This window comes from Liolophura sinensis, chromosome 7, assembly GCF_032854445.1.
Source record: "Liolophura sinensis isolate JHLJ2023 chromosome 7, CUHK_Ljap_v2, whole genome shotgun sequence".
Taxonomy (NCBI): domain Eukaryota; kingdom Metazoa; phylum Mollusca; class Polyplacophora; order Chitonida; family Chitonidae; genus Liolophura; species Liolophura sinensis.
Window position 1 is genome coordinate 30,738,866 of NC_088301.1, and position 22,685 is coordinate 30,761,550.

Consider the following 22,685-nt stretch of genomic DNA (forward strand, 5'->3'; position numbering starts at 1 on the left):
TCACTCACTCGTAACACAAAATGTAAACAGCTCTCGCATGCGAACTCAGGGCCAGCTGAACAAATCTGTCAGTGAGGTGGATTGTGTAATAACTGCATGGCCAAAAAATCTTAACCCACCAGATTGCTCGTTTATGCAATATATTGAAATAATGCAAATATAATCACGTTGCTTACCGTCACATACAAAATATACAGGAATATATTTAACGTTAGACATGTTAGGGTGAGGTGAAGATTGGCCTCAAGGTGCTGAAGTGAAGGCAGACCGCCAGTAAAGTGACTTATTAGTTAATATTTGAAGAAAAACTAACTCATTTGATCAAAGCCTGATCAGAATGAGGTTTACATGCTGATATTTGACCTTTCCATTCTCTGTGCGTTAATTTTCAACTTTCACTTTTCACTGTTTACACTACGAATGTTTAGTGTATTTTATATGTAGAGTTTAGAGGACCAATTGCTCTTGAAAGTCCTTTGTTCATAAGTGTACATGATAACAATCAGTGCTTGAGCACCAGACAGACTCGGTTATAAACGCTGTAGTCTTTCTGAACATATATGTCTGAATTGCCAGATGGTTTGTTGGTAACGGTAGGCCATTACAAATTTGTCAAAAGTAGCTGCATGGCAGGTTAAAACTAACACAACTGTCTCTGTGACACATGCAGTCAACAACTTGCCTGCATGCAGACTGCTGCTTAATCTTTGTTCGTAAATCTCGGTAGGATAAAGTCGGAAATGTCTCGACCTGCACACACTGACATTAAAATATAATTGATATGTTATCGATATCGGTAATAAATTTTTTGGCTACATGTAACTCAGTTCATTACCCAGCTGTAGTAGTTAGCATCAGGCTAAACTTAGTTTTACGCACACTTTCATCATTTCTTGTCCTTATCACTGGGGAATCCGGTATACATCTGTTTGTTAGTATATAACTGGCATGAGGGTAACCCCATTGTGAACATGTCGGTGAAGTATACACCGGTAATGTGTAAGCTTCATTAATTCAGAATGCATGTGGGGATGGGAAGTAACGGAACTGAACACTTTACCAGTGGAAGGATTTGTCGGTCATGCGGCACTAGGTGTATCCTAGGGAACATTCTTAAGTTGTATCGTGTGTGTAAGTTAAAGGACACATGAAGAGGTGCTATAAAACGAAGGATATATGGCTTTAAGGAAAATAAACACATGTCAAACTGACAAAAAAAACTTTCGTTTTTTGGAGCATATTTTATATTGCTCTTTTGTATATATATTTTTTGTTAATGGTCGGAAAAATTCGGAAATGATGTTATCAATGAACATACTTGAAACGCGTGACCAACTTAGCTCCCACAGTTCGCTCTCCCTTCAACAAAGCCGTTTTGACAGTAATCACCGTTGACGTCACCACAGCAACGTACTTAATTTCCGAACTGACCGAGATGACAAGCTTTTTTTCACTTTTATGTGTTTTATATGAACTCAATATTAAGAAGTAAACCAATCGTTTTATGTATCCTTTATGGTTTGAGTTATTTTACCCGCACGCACCCATTGCTAGTTGTAGTGCATCAGTATGCCTATATTGTATTGTGGACCGTTATGCTTCTGTTTATACGGGAACAGATATAGACCTATGCCATCAGCATTCTATACTTCCACGTGGTCAGATCCAGATCCATGACTTTAGAGGCTTGTGCTGTTTTGATGGTAATCTTGTTGGGCTTTTTCCTTTTCCTTTGAAAGCCATAAACCTGTGGCGGTATATATATATATATATATATATATATATATATATATATATATATATATATCGGCCTCATCCTCATATAGGATTGACCCTACAGCACCTTAATTTTACCTAAAGTATGACAGACCTATGGGCATACTACCTTCGGTGAGGCGGTGACCCTAATATATTACCTGTTTACGGCGCAGGCTGGTGCTCTTGGGTTCTACGGTGCATAGGAACTGTATTCTATTTTGTGACGTAAGTGTTCCAGGTGGCTGCTAGCGATAACGATGAACTTGTGCATGCTGCATTGGTGCACATCTTCCTGGGAGATTCCAAACGTTTTAGTTGTGGAAACTTTCAGTGCCTTACGCCTACAGGCCCACTGGCAGGTTTCTTTCGATTCACGGAAAACTTTTTTATGTTTTAGTATGCTGTTGAACAAGAGAAGTTCAAGACAAAAATAAAAAAAAATACTTTAAATGCTTCATCGCGCGTCTGAATTGGAGGATCACTTGTGGGATGGCTCGATTAGTATTTGAAAATAGTTCAATCATTACGAGGTCTACTAATTTTACGGAAACAATGGTCAGATAAAATACTTAAATTGTGCTTTTTCCAGAACTATAATATATTTACCAGTACATAAAAGTCACTGGAAGCCATTCTGTTTGAAATGTCTTGCCCTCGAATTTTTACAATGTGTGTAAATGACTTTACAAAGGACGAATTCGGTAGTCGGAACTCCAATGTACACGTCTACATGTACATCCGCTCGACAAATCGGTAATGCGCATGACTCATTACGTTTTTTTAATTGTTATGCCATAATACTACGATGACGACAATCAAAATGGATGAGATATACCAGTTGCAGATGTCATCTACATAGCATGTGTCATTGAAGTTAAACACATGTGAAAGTTAACTGATGCCTATCAACCTTTACTGTAATGCATTACACATTGAAGTAAACGAACAAAACTTGTCATATTCAAGGGACATGTACAACCTGCCTGGACGACTTTGGTGGCTTGATAGAGCGTCCGCCTCGAAGCCAGGAATCCTGGGGTCAAACCCTGGTCGGGACATACCAAAGACTTTAAAACGGTACTTGATGCTGCCTTTTTTGGCGTTCAGCACTAAGAGGTTAGAGCTAGGAAGTAGGACTGGCTGGCACGGTGTCATTATAATGTGACTAGGTGAGGTGTCATGTATGGTGTCTTTGGCATGATACTTTTGTGGCAGCATGGACCCGCTATGCCACAAGAAGACACAGTATATGTACACACACCTTATGAAATTATTTAAAGGAGAAGAGAACATAAAAATGATGCCAAAATCAGATGAAAGAGCGTCAAAACTTATTTGCAAATATGATCTTTAACATTTTTTCTTGGATTTTTTTTCAAAAGGAAAGGGTATTTGAAAATATTTTTGTATGGTGGGTATTTGGGACCAACTTTTAGTATTGATCGTTGTTGCATAATAATAAAAAAGGATGTGATGCTTGTGTAATAAATTTGTTTGAATGTAAATTTGTTGTTTATATCGAAACATATACATTTAACCTAAATTAAGATAATATTTATGAACTGATTAAATATACAAATATGGTCCAAATTGAGGTTTAATACATTTGTTAACTGAAAAGAACAAATTCTAGTGCAAAAATATTTATTAAACCTGTGTTACATCCTCATTTATGACATTATTAAACAAAGACTATAAATACCAAAAGGTGGTCCCAAATACCCACCATACAAAAATTATTTTCAAGTGTCTTTTTCTCCCTAAGGAAAAATCGGAACCACATTTAGGAATAACTTTTCGCACTCTTTCATATGAACTTTGTGTCATTTTTATGTTTTCTTCACCTTTAAGTTCGACGAAAACCCCAAGCAAACTTGCATGTATATATATACAACATGTCTGAGTTTAGTCTTTTCTAGTGCCATTATTTTTGCGATGTTACTAAACCCTGTACTGTGATAAGATATACTTTTCTCTGTTTTCAGACCACATATAGAAATTATCGCTAAGCTGTCCGATATAAGCCTGCTTGATGTGAACTATAGACTGAACAAATCATGTCGTGTGTACCGTCACAAACTTGAATGGGGCTACATTTCTCTCCAAAATTTGGGCTGACGTTGTGTAGACATCGTTCGTTCATATATTTGCTTTGGCCATATGTGAACAAGCTGGTAACATAGCACTCCTGTGTTATAAAGAACCAGTGATAAATCCGCCCTGGGCCGACTCACCATTCTCCTATGGCTATCCAGTACAATGAGGTGATTGGAAAGCGAATAATAAAAGTTAGCATTATTCCTTTGGGAGAATCTTTTTAAGTGGATGTAAATATTTACGATTAATTACAAACCATAGTTTAAGGGTAACAAATATCTCGAGCCACGACGACATGTAATCACGACAGATCAAATTAAAATCTGGAATTAGAAATGTTGCCAATTATGAAAACGTAGTGAAAACCAACTATTCTAACAACGGGGGCTATGTACAGCGCTGCAAGTTACCATAAGAGGCAGGAAGGTCTTGTGATAGTATGGCGTGGTCTTAAACCTTGTGTCGGGTACTGCACATCAGCTATACTGTACTGCGCCGCAAAAACATACAGTACTGTGTGGTGGCTGCTGCTCCACGGTACAGCGTACCTGACAACCGCACTGAACTGAAATATACGTAGCTGCCGCACTGCTGTACGATACCGCAAACTTCTTGACTGTACCACTTAGATACCGTGCGGACATAGACTGCAAGACTGACATGGAATTTTCACACATCAGTACTGAACATTTGCTCGCACAGTGTATTGCCCACTGCATGAGTGGAACTGCATGGCACAGTGCTATGCATTACCGCTGTTTTAGGAGTGCTACACAGAACACGGGTGGTAGAAGGGAGAAGAGAGGAAGTGGGGTGGTTAAGGGAGTTTTTGCCCCAAGGACCGCATTTTAACATAAGTCTTTAAAATGCCCCATTATGACCACAACCTAATTAAACAGAGTTGTTATCTTAAATACCTCATAAAATGTCACTTGAGCAATCGAAAGGTTGCTTCCAGCTCAATCGTTTGACATTTAGCCTATATCGGCTCAACATCACGGTTGGCTGTCATAAACACAGCGCGTAATATTGATACAGTATATACTATTACAGCTATTGTAAAAGGTTGATGGCGGAATTGAGTACCCCGGCCGGCCAGCTAATGTGGGTCAGCGCAAATGTCGTGTCAAACATGCAGTCACCCAGTAGTCATTACAACTATCGGGAAGGCCGACACAATGTGGGAAATCAAGATTATCGCGTTAATTTAGAAACTTTATATGTAGCAATCTATATGCTGCGTGTGTGCAACTTGTGCATCAAGCGGAAGGTAGTTTTATTAAAGGCTTGCTGTGGTCGTCTGTATGTGTGCATTATGTGGAAAGCGGGTACACAATTTTAACAGTAAAGTCTCTTGTCTGAGTGATGCTAGAATGTATTCTGCTATTGCAACAGAATATTCTATTAAATTTAACTCACATATTCTTTTAATTCAACACAAAGATTCTATTAGACTAGCAAGTTATTATGTTGAATACAACACAGTATTATGTTAAAATAACACAATGCATTCTAGCACCACTCAGACAACACACTTTCTGTTAAAATGAACAGATCAATTTTTTGAGTGTACTTTGTCAGTTGTCCCCATGCACACACCTATAACACCTGTAGATCAAAGACCTGTTGAACTGCTGAAGCTATTCTTTCTTCTTCCATCCAATGAGGCGTTCTTTAACACTCACACGTTGATATAACACAGAACAGGATTTCTCTTAGTCTTAAGTCTCTTTGTCAACGCTGTATTACGAAAAAAAGATCAGTTTAATCGCAAGGTTGTATGTATATTTGAAAACAACAACAATAAAGTCTATGTTAGCTATGCATGATCTGGAAAATTCAGTTGGAACGAAAGTTGTGCAGTGTTTCAGCAAGAGTCAAAGTCATGAACTGTCTTATTCACCGTGTTGAATTAGATCGCCACGTTTGGATATATGAATAAATGCAATCAAAGCGCAGCTGAGATACATATTTTGTTACCGATGACGTATATTCTAGCATGGTACACGAACTGAATACTCATTTAACTCAGTTGCCTAGAACATACCTTGCGTCTTTCCATCATCACTGAAAACTGTTGACGAAGCGATCACGAAGCGATCTTGGGCTCAAGTCAAAGTTTCAACCATTAAACTTGGTATGTTTCTTTCCGCGGTTTTAACTAGAATTTGTTTTACAATATCTTACTCAGAAATTACGTCGTCAAGCAATTTTTGACATTGTTATGTTAGAAATAACAATAACAATTTTAAGGTGATATGAGATTTTAACTTAAGCCTATGAACACCATGTGATCCTGGGGCCAGATGGCCGTTGTAGGATGAAAAATTCTTTTCGGTGTTAATCCCACCATTCAAATAAGTGAATAAAAACAAGCCATGGGCTCTTATCGCTTGGTCATGTACCCCAGTAAGCTTAAGAGCTTATGGATGAAGTTGTTTACTACAAAAGCCAGGAAACTTTGGATGTGGCCTCTCCCTCATTTAAGTAGGAGAAATTACGTCATTGTTTATATGTCGATTCTAAGTGCTTTATCAAACTTTAACGTATCAGATAAAATCCTATCCCACATTTTTTTGCCAGCTCCACAGTTGGAAGCCTTCAATAATCATTAATATATTATGTTTAGGGCCATGATGTTTTGTGGCCTAAGAGGTTGGCGTGCCAGCGCGGACCAGTGACCCAGGAGCCCCTCACCAATGCGGTCACTGTGAGGTGAAGTCCACCTCATGCTGTCTTCCTCTCCTGCCATACGTGGGAAGGTTTCTCAGCAACCTACGGATGGTCGTGGGTTTCCCCGGGTTCTGCCCGTATTCTTCTCGCCATAATGCTGGCCGCCGTCGTATGTGAAATATTGTCGAGTACGGCGTAAAACATCAATCAAATGAATAAATAATATATATATATATATATATATATATATATATATATATATATATATATATAGGTATATATATCATGTTCTTTTGTTAAAACGGTTTGAAAATACTACAGGGATTATGTATATCTAGTAACTGAGATGGGTGGTGACACACATAATTATTGAACAGCGGTGTTATGTAGCAGATATCCGATGTGCATCGTATTCTATAATGTCTTTCACTAAGTGGTCACATTTGTTTGGGATCTGTGTCACGAAACTGACTATAAGTAGAGAGACTTATGACGTTCCCTTGACGCTTCAACGATTCGAAAGGAGCGGCGCGTGTCTAACTTGAAATCAGAGGCGTTGCGGAAGGAATAGCGGCTTCCTGTGATATCAGTATCTGCAACATTTCGTGTGTTTCAGCCAGACCTTATTGTAGTAATCACCCGTCTTTGTCACTGTGTTAGAACGCTTGTTTTCACAGTATACGGTTGTCATGGTATTAGAGGGTCAAGGTGTTTGTAGCCTTCATATTTAATTCAGTAATACTATGAAATATCCCTGGCACAGTGTCATACTGCAGGACGTTGTCAGAGCCCAGTTATGTTTATGTGTATGTGTGTATACTTGGGGCTTAACGTCCTTGTTAAAACTTTCCACTCAGTCACATTGTATACTGACACCGGGCCAACCAGTCCTGTTTCCTTGCTCTGACCTCCCATTGCCGAACGTCAAACAAGGCAGCAACAAGTACCATTATTTAAAATATGTGTTCCAAGTTATGTTTATATATTTATTTATTTGACTGGTGTTTTACGTCACACTCAAGAATATTTCACTTATACCTCGGCGGCCAGCATCATGGCAGAGTCAACGGGAAACTCACGACCATCAGCAGGTTGCTGCAGACCTTCCCACGTAAAATTGGAGAGGAAACCAGCATGAGCGACCGCATTGGTGAGAGGCTCCTGAGTCATTGCTCCTCGCTTGCCACCTCGGCCAATACAGTCATGTTTTAGTCATTATTAAACTAGTATACAAGTAAATTGTTAATTGTCTGTGATTAATTGCACTAACATTGGCATGTTATGTTCACTTTTGGGGAATGCATGACAGAAAGATCCCAGGTTTGTGTTGAATCTTCTGTAATTTTAACTCTACATAAGTTGATAAACAGAACTTCTGTTCAAGTTTAACATAATCTGGAAACAATCTTTCTACGTAACGCTAACTGGTATCAGAATGAAGTTTAACAAATATGGGAGAGAATGTCGCCTCATTACAATCGGCTCAAACTTTTTCTTCACAAGTCAGGGAATTCAAATAAAGGGGAGTCAAATGTGAATACGCAATCTATCGGCAATGTTTCAACTGGTGGATATATGGTGTCGGTATTTTTTGTGCTTCGGGTTTTCATGAACCATTGTATGGCTTTGCAGAATTGTAGTGAGTGCCAGATGTAAGAAGTAAAGCATATACATATTTCACAAGTCAAGTCTTTCTGAAGAGAAGAATTTCTATTATATGCTTTGTTCATGAAAGTCAGCCAATAGACTGAATATTTACATGTGACCAAGGAGTGTTTACCTTTTGTTTTACGAGAAAGCATAAGTTTATGCCACCTGAAAGGTGCCTTACGTTAATTCGCATATCAACATTTTGAGTGGTTTAGGTGTAATTAAGAGTTAAGTGAGAGCAAAGTTTAACACACGCGTGTGCCACTCAAATAAATAACATATTGGACATCAGTGCACAGTTAAAGTAATATTATAGATTTACACATCTGAACTTTCTTTCAGCAGCTATTGGCCAATGGCTTATAGATGGAAAGTGCGTTCGATGTATGTATGTATCATGTATGTATATATGTATTCTGGGGGTTTTACGTCGTAGGGGTTTAGCGTCTTCTTCCGGCAGGTCGAGTCCATGCCGCCATAGTGCTGCCGGCGCTGAAGTGTCATACTGAAGACACCAGACATGACTCTCCACTTATATTATACTGATACCGGGCCCATTGCTGAGCGCCAAGCGTGGGTTTGAAGATATTCCGTTCATGTATGAGGCAATACATGTGAAATGTTCTCTTATTTTAACAGGGTGTTGTCTGGAGCACCTAAAAGCCAATCTCGATACCTGAAGGGAATTGAGTCCCCAGGAGCCCTCTTTAAATGCCCCATACACCAATCCAAAAGGAAATGTCAAGAGGTTAAGCTAGACGTCAAAGGTCAATATATTACGTTGTTACATTAATTCATATAATGTATTTCATAACCCTTTTAACCACAAGACAAAAAATGTTAATCTATATTTGACTGTTAAGAATATTTTATTTCGTAATAATACTACAACTAATGATACTTGGGTCATTGAAAACTTTTCTTTCAAACGTTACTTATTATCGCTTAGAGCGGACAACCAGGGCCCTGTACCATAAAATGATCGTATAGGCGTATGAGTTGACTGTAGCTACCATGACATCAAATGTTTATCATATACGTATATGTAACCATGGCATAGTTACAATAGTTAAAATTAACGGTACCCTGGAGTGGAATGCTGAGGAAAGCTACAGTTACATATACATGGGCACCAGGCTTTACAAAAACAAACAGACCCATTTATAATGCAGCTGTAATATTATACGGTAGTGCTTTTATAGGACATAATTTTCTCTCGTACAGAAATGAAAATAACTCATTTCATAACTTATTTAAGAGTGTAATCTATGGTTCACCAAATTCATTTTGTGTTTAAGGGAATGGCTGGGAATTGATCGGAAAGGCGAGAAGTAAGACCCGGAAGGACTTCCAGTGGTTGGGAGCCTCTCTGGACATAAAGCCGTCATTCGAGGCCACAATATCAGTACGTATACCTGCTATTTATCTTACATTCTGGCCTATCTGAAGGTGATGATGAAAGATTATATACTGTAAAGATCGCCCAAGTGCAAAACATAGAGCTATATGTCTTTCGCTAACTTCCAATCCCTGTTTATACTTTAGATTTACAGTGTGCATCGTGTACACTGTTGTAGAAGCGCCAAAATTTCCATGGTGCTGACATTGAATACTCTGTCGGTATTTTCACGATGATGTCTTCCTATAACAGGCCAGTCCCATTCAGGTGGGCATCTTTACTATGCTGCATGACACGAACGCCCTGATCGTTATGCGACGTAACTGGTCACGTGATAACTCTCGACCTTGTCACTGTCGTCTGTTTAGAAGAATCACTAATAGTGGCTAGCCGGTCCTTCCATTCGCTGCTTTTTCGGAAAATAATTTGTAGAGCATTCTATATGAGACGCAGAAAGGATTGTTTTGTTTCTCATTTAAATCAGCCAGGAATCTTTTTGGAAAGAAATTAAACAGAGAAAGGAATGTATTGTTTCTCATTTAAATCAGCCAAGAATCATCTCTGGAAAATTTCTCTTTGGCCAGGTATGTGCACCGAAGTGGTCTGATGCCAAATTCATCGATTACCATTACCTTGTGAATGGGATGTGTTTTGAGATCGATCAGGAATTTAAAGACAGTAGTTTACGTAAGCTGTATCCTTTGGTGGTGAAGGGCAAGCAGGTTCGGACGACTGGCGAGTTTGTCTACGGCTCTGGCATGGCGGGATTCGTCGCACACTACGCTCAGGTAAGTCCTGTGGCAAAACTCAATTTATAATTTTCTGCCTTTTAGTGTGTGAATTTCGTATCTCTGCATATTTTCTATTACTTCAATTTGAGCACATTTTAATATTTTGCTGAACTTATTTAAGGATTAGCAACTTCTGAATTTTTTCCGGGCGACGCTTCGGTAGTTACTATGTCAAAAGACCTTCATGTTAAAGACTTCAGTTCCAGTCGTTTCTTTTTAATGTGAGTCTATTTTGTTGAAGCTGTCTTATCAGTTATAGTTACGGACAAGAACGAAACCTGAATGTTAGTATCATACACTTTAACCCGACCATGTCGATTTTATATCATGTTTTGGTTCTTCATTCACCAGAATGTTTGTTTACAATCTGTCTCAATGATCACGATGTCGTACTAAATCGGCCCAAATATGAACTTGGTCTGTTTCATATCCTGACTAATTTTGAAATGTTTCGTCCAAAGCCAAATACATTAAATTATAAAAACAATGAGTGTAAGGAAAAGTGTCTAGCTATTCTTGTAGTGTTTCCGTCATTAACCTGAAAACAAAAACAAGTACTATACGTCATATGTCTCGAAGTTCCAAGTCGTGGTTGGACAATTCTGCTCAGAAACGTGTCTGTCCATGACTCTCTCCGTATGATCTTTGCTGACACACGTAGAAAAGCATGATACGTCCGCCAGTGTACGGAAACTTTGGGTTAAACACTAGAGAAATGAAAAAGTGAAACTTTAACTGGAAAGATTATGAACGAGTCTTGAAACCATATTGATTTCATTTCAGGACGAATCACTTTTGCTTGGGGCACCAGGAGTTGATGATTGGCAAGGTAGTATATCGATCGCTACGTTACAGAAGTTGGACTTTAGTGCCGTACTACCTTTCTTTTACTATTTCTTCAACATGGACGAAGAATTTTGGATGTGTAAATCGGCCGATCTTAAGATGATTAATGCATTTTTTAAAATCTTTTCTTTATGCAAACTGTATTTATGATGTTTATGAATTATAATATGTCACCTTCAACAATTAAGCCATTTTGTACTGAAAAGTGGTCAAAAGCGTATCAATTTGTAAAGAGAATTTAATCTCAAAATCAGTAATGCAGAGCAGGAAGAGCAGTTTTAAATACCTGCATCATTTGTTTAACTAGGCGGTGTCGTCCGTTATGACAGAAATACAGTGAAAATAGCGGAGAAATTTACAGAAAAAGACGGCTATGCCGGTAAGTATAGTGACTCAGCTAACTGCGCTAAGCAAGGTTAGTAATATTTTATATTCAAAATCCCCCTTCAACAAGCGTGATAAGCCTTAGTCTGGTTGTAGTCTTAAAATGAGCAAGCTTAGCACTGGCCGATGGTTAGCGCAGAACACAAGCTTCAGTGTACTTGTTTGATCGCTGTCAAATACCGTGACTGGAAGACAGCGCAACGGCTATGTTATACCCCCCGCCGAAAGTTACCATAAGTATTATTCCATTCGGATTACTAGACTGGCTCATGCAATATATCGGTATTGTGACCGGCCAGCTTCAAGGAGACACCGTTATGATCAAAACAGTGTTCAAGGAACAAGGTTGACAAGCGAACAACAACAGTTTGAAACCTAAACGAATACCTGATGAATTGTCACTTGTTCCCGTCAGGGGGCTTGTTATTCCCATTGTTGTCAGATTAATGCTTGGCATTCTACCACTCCTGCCTACTTTTTAACTGTTTCTCGACATTTTGATTCTTTGCTTTCAGTATAGATTTCGCCAAATTCTTTTTGAAGTAATTGAAAAATTTAGGAAACGAGGCAAGCATTCCTTTGATAAGTCTGAACGATAAACACGAGGAACAAGTTAACCTCATCTGTCAAAACCTCAGATTCTCAGCTAGGCTCGCATGCGATATTAATGTTGTGATCTTTGACGTTATAGAGAAACTTACAGTTAAGTTTTATTTTGGTTACGTAAGATAGGCTAGATTAGTCGAACTGACTTTCTGCAGTTAACCCACATACCGAACATTTTGTTTTGTGAAAGTCAGTAAGCACTTTCGCTCGTGCTTACTGGATATGCCTGTGTTTAAGATTGCATCACAAAGTTACATGTTCAGAGTATTTGGTTACATCCTTTGGTGGAACTAGCCATGATAGTCTGACTAATATTTATGTAAATGTTGACGTCTGTTTACAGGATATTCTCTGAGCTCTGGGCGTCTGTATAGTGACAAACTCGTGTATTACGTCACGGGGGCACCACGAGCCCATGGGACCGGCCTGGTAAGGAAACAACTCTTTTGAGGGACATTTTGTCATGTTTATGCTTTCCTCTACCCAGAGGAAAGGAACAACCAGTTTAATTTCCCGTCCTCCAGCGCGTTTGTGGATATGGCCTCCATATATATTGTAGATGTGAATTGTATTATTGATTTGTGTAATGATGAATTTATGCGTCTATAAACCAACAAACGAAGGGAAAACACTTCCTTTGCTAAACTTCACTCATGGTCATATGCAGGTTGCAGTAATGTGCAACGTTATGGTGACGTCATCAGTGGCACTAAGCTGGTCCCGCGTTCCCAGTATGTTCATTTCCGAATATTTCCGACCATTTACAGAAAATATGCATCAAACTGAAGGGTTATTAAGAAAGATTCAAAAATAAAAAAATATTCTATCTATTTTGATATATCTTTCTTCATTTTCCTGAAAACCATATTCTTCATTTTATGGTACCTCTTCATGTATCCTTTAATATTATTCACTGTGTGACAAGTTGAAGCTGTACTGTCGCATGTGTATGTCCATCTCTCTGAATAAACTCCGGTCTGACTATATTTTCATTAAGGCCTGTATGTACAACTTTTCGTCGCATACCAATTGTGTTGTTCATCGGTAATGTGCTCAACTTTCAATCCATCCAATGTTTAACAATAGATAGAAATATTTCACTACGTCTATTGTTAAGCCCGACGTGAAACCTCAAGCATTCATATATACATACACCAAACACGTTCCAAACAGTTCCCGAATCTACATGGCCCATCTACAAGTAAGAAAACAAATCTGATTTGATTTGATCTAGTGTACAGCTATGGAACTATATCAAGTATGTATCAAGTATAAGCTCTGAGGAATATTTAACCCTCGCTTCCGGCGCGCCGTCTAGTGGGTTGTTTGGAAAGTAAACTAGACCTTGGCTATGCTAGTTGGCTCATCTCCGTGGCCTATACGTTGGAAATGTTGTTAGGTACTTTTCGGTGAACTCGGTGAACGAATTTCCTCAGCCCCCCACGATATGACTGCAATATTACCGAAGTTGCGTTAAGTCTTAACAATTCATTCAACTCTTAAATGCCTGCCAGCAACCTGCGGATGGTCGTGAGTTTCCCCCGGGCTCTGTCGGGTTTCCTCTTACCATAATGCTGGCCGCTGTCGTGTAAGTGAAATATTCCTGAGAACGGTATAAAACACCAATCAGGTAAATAAATAAATAAATCATCTCTTGAATTCACCACGATATGGCCTCGATTAACAGGGTTAAACCATAACTACTCATTCAACCTTAAACTTCATCGTCGTAGAAGTCTAGCAATCCTGAGTGCAAAGTAAAACGTCAGTCGCAGCGATAAGGAAAGGGATCCTCATATGTATGTTGTGGCGTAGAATTGGCCCATCGCAATGCGGAACGCCCATAATTAATGCAGACGAGTGAGTGCTTAGAGTTTAACGTCGTGCTTAACAATTTATCAGTCATATGATGACGAAGAAGTCCTTAGGTTGCATGTACATGTAATGTATCTCCTTGTTGCAGGGCGGATTTCCACCGCTCTTTTATCTAGTACTGCTTCACTGACACCCAAGTAAGCCGCATCAACCGTGCCATTATACTCACACGGATCAACCAGTCGTTGCACTGTTCCCTTAATGTTGAACGCCAAGCGAGTAAGCTGCAACTTCCTCTTTTAAGTTCTTAGGTGTGACCTGATCCAGGATCGACCCTGGATATACCGCCCCCGAAGCGGACGCTCTATCAACCGAGCTCTTAGGGCCGGTCTTAATACAAACGAAGAAACCAGCAAACAAACACTATTTGTATCGCATATTCGTGGGTGTACATGCATGCTCGAGACTGTTACAGACGTTACCACTTTCGCCTGTACCTTATTGCTGCTTACATTAATTATTGACCTAAAATACTTTGAATGGATGTATATATTTCTTCCTTGCTTTTCTTTCAGGTGTATATTCTCCATAGAAACATGCAAATAACATCGAAAGTGTCCGGTAAACAAGTAGGTAGTTTTGATCAGGTGTAACATCAACCGTAACCAATGCATGCACGAATCTTGTTCCGCAAACTATATATCGACTGAAATTCTATTTCTATTTAAATGTTAATAAGCACCATACAGCTCCGATGTATTTCTCCTCCTGTCATCTGTCTCCTACTCTATTCAGGTTTGTTAGAAATTATTTTAGTTTAATTTTTGCCTTCTAGTCTCCTACAGTATGCAGGTTTGTATGCTAGGAATTATTTTAGTTTAATTTTTGCCTTCTTGTCTCCTACTGTATGCAGGTTTGTATGCTAGAAATTATTTTTAGTTTAATTTTTGCCGTCTAGTCTCCTACTGTATGCAGGTTTGTATGCTAGGAATTATTTTAGTTTAATTTTTGTGATCTTGTCTCCTACTATATTCAGGTTGGCTAAGAATTAATTTAGTGTAGTTTTTGTCCTTTTGTCTCCGACTCTATTCAGGATTGCTAGGAATTAATTTACTTTAATTTTTGTGATCTTGTCTCCTACTCTATTCATGATTGCAAGGAATTAACTTAGTTTAATTTTTGTCTTCTTGTCCCCTACTGTATTTAGGTTTGCATGCTAAAATTAATTTAGTATAATATTTGTGATCTTGTCTCCTACTCTATTCAGGGTTTGCTAGGAATTAATTTAGTTTAATTTCTGTGATTTTTTCTCCCACTCTATTCAGGTTTGCTAGGAATTAATTTAGTTTAGTTTTTGTGATTTTTCTCCTACTATATTCAGGTTTGCTAGGAATTCATTAAGCTTAAATAAATCTACTTGACTTTTGCCCGTGTTCTCTTTGTTATGCATGCAGAACCTTTTATTATTTTGTTCACTTTACTGATCTTACCGACATTTTCTCGAGTTCAGAGAAGCGCGTTGTTCTAGTCAACAAATCCTAAAAGAGCATAGTCACCTATTTTAATCTTGGTCTCCATAACTCATCTTTAGCTTCCCTTTCTGAAATCTTGCCAATTAATCGGCTGTACGCCGAGGTTTTCCCTAAGATCAATGGTTTGTATAAATGATGGCCGCCGTCGTATAAATCAAATATTCTTGAGTATTATTCTTGAAAAATAAATAATGAATCGTTTATATATTATCTACATGTACCCACAAATAGGACGATCTTGTGTCCCTCGTAAATGTCTAAAAAGATACCTGACTTGCACAGGTCGGTGAGAAGTTTGGCTCTGCGGTCACGGTGGTGGACATTAACGGTGATGGCTTGGATGACATCATTATTGGAGCACCGCTGTACTCTTACATAATGAACGAAGGAAGAGCTTACGTCTTCATCAACAGGGATTTGGTAATATACTTAGTTGTAAACACATATCTGTGGTAGTCAGTGGGTCGATCAGTTCGGCATATTTTCTAAAATGTTTCCTCTTGTCTCGGTGTCATGTAACACTTTCGTTTTTAAGTTTTAGTACCTTAGTAACAGCAAGGTTTCAATGGTTGAATTGAAGAGCTTCAGGTTTAGCGTTTGCCTAGTTCCCTATTTTGGCTCTTGTATTCAAAAGACGAAGACCAGCGACAGGAAGAAACCAGATACTGGCAAAAGGCAGCTCTTATAATTTCGCCTTTTCCCCTGATGAGTTTTGGGGTGTGGTGAAGGCGGGGTGGCAGTAAGAAAGGGGGTGTCATCTGTGGTTTATAGCGATAAACAGTTGTGAAAACTTCGAATACTTGTGTCTAAATGTGTTAAAGCTTTGGTTATTGGCAACAGCAACTTTCGGAAGTTGTTAGCAAACTGTTGTCAAAGTAAGGAAAGGCGCGTGAGGACAAGATTTTAACAGGATTTATTCTCCTGTGGGACATTGAAAAACTGTCATTGTTATAGTAAAATTTTTTGGCGAAATTTTTTGGGGAAAAAAGCTTCAAAGAATGTTGTGGAAAACACCTCCTAATGTTGCATATGTATAATACCATGTTCTCCTCTTTCAGGGCATATTTCATTTATCCAACCCTGTGCTTGACGGTAGTCGATCAGTTGGATCTCATTTTGGGGCAGCTATATCCAGCTTGGGGGATGTTGACATTGATGGATATCCAGGTAAATGATGTTTTCCTTAAAGCAGACAGTGTAACAACGCCAAGTAAATAATTTATGTAAACATTGTCTTAGTCTGGGTACATCTGCTTCTCTTACTATATATTTGGAGTCTGGCTTCATTGTTTATACCTGAATAAATTATTAGGTAAATAAGTTCCCTCTGGGCACAGGCCTTTATTTCGCCATAGTTTGTAGAAATGTAATGTAGTTCCCAATGAATGTATACTGTCCATGTCAATCAGATAGCAAAGCCCACTTATCGCAACACGGAAAATACGTGATAGCTTTATACAGATGGACTCACCTCATCAGTATTGACGAGCATGGTCGTTGGGTATTAAATTGTCGCGCTGGTATTTTTTGTCTTTGAACCACTAATCCGCATTCGCATTTTTACCTTCACAGATATTGTGATTGGAGCGCCATTTGAAGACGAAGGCGTTGGCTCGATCTATATTTATAATGCTTACGAAGGCGGACTGCGGTCAGAATATTCCCAAAGAATCAGAGGTGCGGAGCTCGGAGCCAACCTGCGAGGCTTTGGGGGTTCGTTTTCACGGGTGCACGATATAGATGGGAACACGTTTGGGGGTAAGTTATAGGTACTGACATATTTAAGCTGGCTTGACTCACACTACCGGTATTTCGCATTTCCGTCATAATAGACTCAACGGACATTTCAACACTCGTGTGCAGATGCTTAACAGTACAGAATGCTAATGTGTGAGCTATATGTCTTTCATGTACATCTGTCAGTTTCAAATATAAGGCGCGGTTGTTGATATACTGTATGTTTTAAAAGCAGGGTAAAAATGCTAATTTTATCAGGGTTGAGATAATCTGAATTGCTTTCATATGAAAACCTATGTTGTAAGTTTCGGAGGATAATACGGAAACAAAAGTTTTCCGCTTTGTCCAATTTTGCCTGGTGTGACGTCATGCAAGAACACTTGACGTCACCCATCGCTGACGAATAGCGACAAATGGCGTCGTACTTTCAAACACGCATAACGTCATGCCAGCATAAATGCCTTACTCGACGTCTCGTCTTCTTGATTCATCGTCATATAAGAAATATTATCGTGTCACATCAGTAAAATTTTACGGAAACTGCTTTGAGAACTCTTCATTAATTGGGGTTACTAGTGTAAATGTTTTTGAACTCTGATTTTAGCTGTGTTTTCTTACGGTATCTCTCCTATCATTTCGCTATTTTCGCCTGTTTGCTCTTAGGACTGAAACAGCACTTCAACTGACCAAACATTAAGATGGACTGCGTTTTGAATAGTCCTGTGCTGTCAATTACGTAACGTCCTTTACCTGTATATTTACATGTGAAAAAAGAAATCAATTAATACACTTCTGGTGAACATGAACACACATATGTCGTTATGAACGGCAGTGTGCTAGAAATCGCTGTATTTGTTCGTCGTGCGGACAGGCAAAGTAGGAGAGTGTGAGCATTTTTGGAGTAAGTCTGTAGGGTGTCTTTAGGTTCCATAAATTGCGTCGATTCCGTAAATGTCTTGGTATTTGTGTTGCGAGGTGACTTAACTGTCATGATTTACAAGATTATATGGAGGATAAATTTTAATGTGTCTACCATCAGATTTTGCCGTTGGGTCATTCCTCTCGGACAAGGCTGTTGTGCTGCGGGGAATCCCTGTTATAGACCTGGAAGTCCAGATTAAATTCTCCGTCAAAACGATAGACCTGAAGCAGAAAAACTGTGAAGTTAAGGGCAAGCCTGTGACGTGTTTCACTGTGACCGTATGCTTCCAGTTCGACCGTGCCACCTCGTCTGACGATATCGGTGAGTTATCTCCCTTGAAACAATCACGAGAACGCGAGGCAGTTCTAAATATGTTCTTAATCTTAGGCAATCGTGATTGTCGTGGAAATACCCTTGACTCCGAGGGTATATGGTCTCCAAAATTGAGATTTTCCTGGCATAACATGTATTAAGCTATTATAAGAGAAAGAGAGAAAAGCCTTCATACTCCCTGGTAAAATTATATAACACAGCTATTCATAAGACAATTGCTTTATCCACTAGAGAAATCTTCCGCATAATAGTTTCCGCATAATAGTTTCTGTAAGGACTTTACGGAAGAATGATATAAGTAACAATGTAATAGGATCTACCCGATGATCCAAGGATCCGCAGAATTAGCTGCTTTTCCCATGTTAATTAGAACATTCCTTGGGGGCCTTCATAGAGCTGAAGTTGATGTCAGTTAACAACCAGATTTGAATCAAATCACAATAGAGTTATTATCAGGCTGTTGTAATGCTTTTAACGGTGAACTATGCAATTATCACCTTCCTGATATCGATTCGTCTTTAACATATCTAGTGACCTGTAGATAATGTTTATTTCAGAAATCAGTTACAACCTGACGGCCGACACGATGGATACGCGGGTGTCTCAGGTGGACCGAATTTCTCTCAAACAGGAAGGTCTATGGAAGTCCCTTTCCTCCAGAGCTAGACTAACGAAAGACAAGTACACTTGCTCTCAGCATCAAGCTGTAGCTTTTGTAAGTTACCTGTAATTACTTTCAGCTTGCTCTAATATCCTTACGTTTCAGTCTAGATTCACAGAGAAACGTGTACAAATTACGAGGCCGATTTTTGATTCACTGGATGAAGAGTTTAACGTCTTCTTGAAAGTTTTTCAGTCATAACCAGGAGATATTTTGACATAAAATAGCTCACTTTTTTTTTAACACAGGGGAGTCAAGACATTATCACACCAGTGAAGTTTGCTGTGTCCTTTGAGTTGTCGCCCTTTGTAAAATCATCTTCCGTCCACCTTCAGCCAGTGCTCAACAAATACAAATCCAGGAAAGCCTCAAAACAGGTATTTACACAGTATCTTACTTTGTCTTTACAATCTCTCCATGCAAGAACCAAGACGGTAAGGAGAACATGCATGTTCTTTAGATCATTTGATCACCAGTGTATATAAATACCCTATGTGATCTTTCACATATATGTATATCTGTGTTGATTGTTATTTCAGATATTATACGTGAAAAATTGCGGAGCTGACAACGTATGTGTGAGCGATTTGCACTTGGAAACGGAACTGATTTTACCCAACAGACAAGACTATCTGATCAGTGGAGAGGACTCGTACATTTCCCATCAGATAACTGTGACAAACTCGGGAGAGCCAGCTTACCTGACGAGTGTGCTCATCTCGTACCCTACCTCACTGCAATACGTCCGGGTAAACTCCATACGAGGCCCCAGTGCCACGGTTTGCACCCACCTGCTACCGGGTAACAACACCGCACATATGGAGGGAAACATTTCACCAAACAATCACACGGTGGTCATCTGCGATATAGGCAATCCGGTTCGCACTATGGAAACTGTTCTTTTTCTGGTGAAAATGTTCGTTGATTCCGGAAATCCAGACCCGGATCCACTACAGATCCGGGCATATGTCCGGACAGCCAGCGAGCAGATGAATGATACGCTCAGTGAGGGATCTACAATAGATTATCTGCTTATCCGCCTGAAAGCCGGGCTCATCGTTACTGGGTGGGTACAAACACAATTAAGAGAAAGGACAACAAATTATGTAACTTTAATTATTTCGGAAGAGGGATGGACACAGTTCTAAACGGTCTCAACAATTTTATTCTGACATGCTTAGTAACTCTGTAAATTTAATTTTTTACTTTTAATCTAGATTTCTTTCGAGGCCACTTTATGCGCCAAACCGGAAGTGCGTATGTATGTATGCTTGAGGATTTTACGTCGTACTTAACAATTTTTTAGTCATATGACGACAAGGAGTCAGTATTCATTTATTTATTTGATTGGTGTTTTACGACGTTCTCAAGGCGTGTCCATGCCACAAAAGCGCTGTCGCCACTGAAGTGTCATGCCAAAGACACCAGACAGGACACCCCACTCAGTCACATTATCACTGACACCATGACAACCAGTCATGTCAAAAAATACCATTTTACCGACCCGACAGCGGAAACACGCTGTTTGTGATAGTCTGGTTGCTGGGGGCGGTCTTCCGCCAACTTATTTTTGTTATCATTTACTCCCACCCCACCCACCACCATCTTGGAAATGGTCCTGCTGCTCCTGGTATCAAATTGTAATAATATTAATACTGCGATGAGTAAGGTTTACAAGAAGGGATTTTTATGTTGTAGGATTTCATCGCCTGAACAAATTCGCCTTCTGCGCACTGATTTGAAAAGTGATAACAGCATTACCGAGAAACCTTTCAGCCATGTGTATGAAATCGGCAACTTGGGACCTAGTATTTTACCCGTGGGAACGATGTTTATTACAGTGGTTCTAGACAAACGGCTGGGTGACATGGTGAAGGTCAACCGAATGGAGGTAAATCCGCGTAATAGTGAACTTTGATTTTTGTTATCTCAAAGGTTAGAGATAAGTTAGGTATAGGGAGAATATTAAACACATTCTGTTGTAACTAGGTGATGACAACACGGCATTTTGAGTAATTCTAGGCTAATGATGTTTAATAGAGTGCAATTAATATCACTGCATTTTTGTTACCTAATTCTGCTTAAGCCATGGTGAAAAGGGGCGTTTAAATTGTTACTATTTAAGCATTTACATGAAGATTTAAAATATAACCCTAAATGACGTAAAGTGACAAGACCCATATGTCTAGGGTTACGTGTGACAATTTGCCAGCTATCACACTGTGATGGCTACTCTGATTTTACTCTCTATGTTGTAAGTCTTTGATTATATTTTAAGCTAACGAGGCATTTGTGAGCAAATCTTGGATCGAATATCAGGGCTTATTTCCTTCACAACCAAGCCTATAACGTCGCACGTTGGCACTCTTATTCTTTTTTAAGGTTATAGATCCAGCGACAGACTTAATTCGGGAGAATGTGTGCCAAATTAATCAACCGTCTGACAAAGGTGTTCACGTGAACATGAAAACAGCCGTACAGCAACATCCGAGCTATTCACACAACCAGACCTTTTATACTTTCAACTCTGCCGTGGATAATATTGATAAGGTGTGTATCATGCTAATGCCTTATATTTTATTTTATTTTTTTGACAGTTTTAAGACATACAAGTATTAACATTATTTTTTCTCACACAATGCCTGTAGACATTTGGCATAGGCCTACATAAAAATCCCACACGCACATATGTAGTGGAATTTGAGTCACGCGGGAAGGTTTGCCACCATAATGCTGGTCACCTTCGTATAAGTGAAATATTATTGAGTACGTCGTAAAATTCCAGTCAAATAATTAAATAAATAGAATGTAAGTGTGTTTTGTTGTATGGTTACCGCCTAATGTGTTTCATCACCAAGACAAATGTTAGATTCTAGGATTACAGCTGTTGCAAGGCACCAGACTCTGTTAGTGTCCCCAGAACGAATTCAGATGTTTTCTATATATATATATATATATATATATATATATATATATATATATATATATATATATATATATATATATATATATATATATATATATATATATATTTAATACTCAGCAATAACTGATCTGATATCTCTAATCTGTCAGCGCTGTGAGAAGGCAGTCTGCATCAGTGGCCAGTGCATGGTTCGGAACCTTCGTGCTGAGGCCAGTGTGCACGTGGCAGTCAGGATGTATATCCAGAGCAATGTGTTCGTGGAAATACAGGTAGGGCAGCCAGTGTTTTGTAGCCTCAATATTTATTGACCACTGACCCATTTCAAGAATTTTTACGGCTTTATTTAGTAGGATATTTACTTTATTCGCATTTAAGAAGCATGTGCCACTCGTATTTCCCTGGTGTCTTTTATTTGTAGCTTGGCACAGATTTATTATTCGGTTTGCTTTGCGTGCCTTTAAGGCATAGGTAAAAAAAAAATAAAAAAACGGGTAGTTTTTGTTGGATTGTTTTATAGTATACACTCACGCCAGATAGAAAGGATATTGACATTCT

General features: G+C 38.9%; 1 protein-coding gene across 1 annotated transcript in view; it reads left to right on the forward strand.

Annotated features, from left to right (window-relative positions):
* LOC135470016 (integrin alpha-9-like) overlaps window positions 1-22,685 on the forward strand; it is a 30,400-nt gene that overhangs the window by 3,068 nt on the left and 4,647 nt on the right. Inside the window, exons 2-18 of the mRNA XM_064748708.1 lie at window positions 8,818-8,945; window positions 9,477-9,583; window positions 10,162-10,365; window positions 11,152-11,197; window positions 11,522-11,593; window positions 12,548-12,633; window positions 14,595-14,648; window positions 15,834-15,971; window positions 16,610-16,718; window positions 17,124-17,309; window positions 18,328-18,531; window positions 19,101-19,258; window positions 19,453-19,581; window positions 19,744-20,270; window positions 20,903-21,095; window positions 21,587-21,754; window positions 22,280-22,399. Coding sequence (XP_064604778.1) covers window positions 8,818-8,945; window positions 9,477-9,583; window positions 10,162-10,365; window positions 11,152-11,197; window positions 11,522-11,593; window positions 12,548-12,633; window positions 14,595-14,648; window positions 15,834-15,971; window positions 16,610-16,718; window positions 17,124-17,309; window positions 18,328-18,531; window positions 19,101-19,258; window positions 19,453-19,581; window positions 19,744-20,270; window positions 20,903-21,095; window positions 21,587-21,754; window positions 22,280-22,399 — 2,629 coding nt within the window. The remainder of the gene's footprint in view (window positions 1-8,817; window positions 8,946-9,476; window positions 9,584-10,161; window positions 10,366-11,151; window positions 11,198-11,521; window positions 11,594-12,547; window positions 12,634-14,594; window positions 14,649-15,833; window positions 15,972-16,609; window positions 16,719-17,123; window positions 17,310-18,327; window positions 18,532-19,100; window positions 19,259-19,452; window positions 19,582-19,743; window positions 20,271-20,902; window positions 21,096-21,586; window positions 21,755-22,279; window positions 22,400-22,685) is intronic.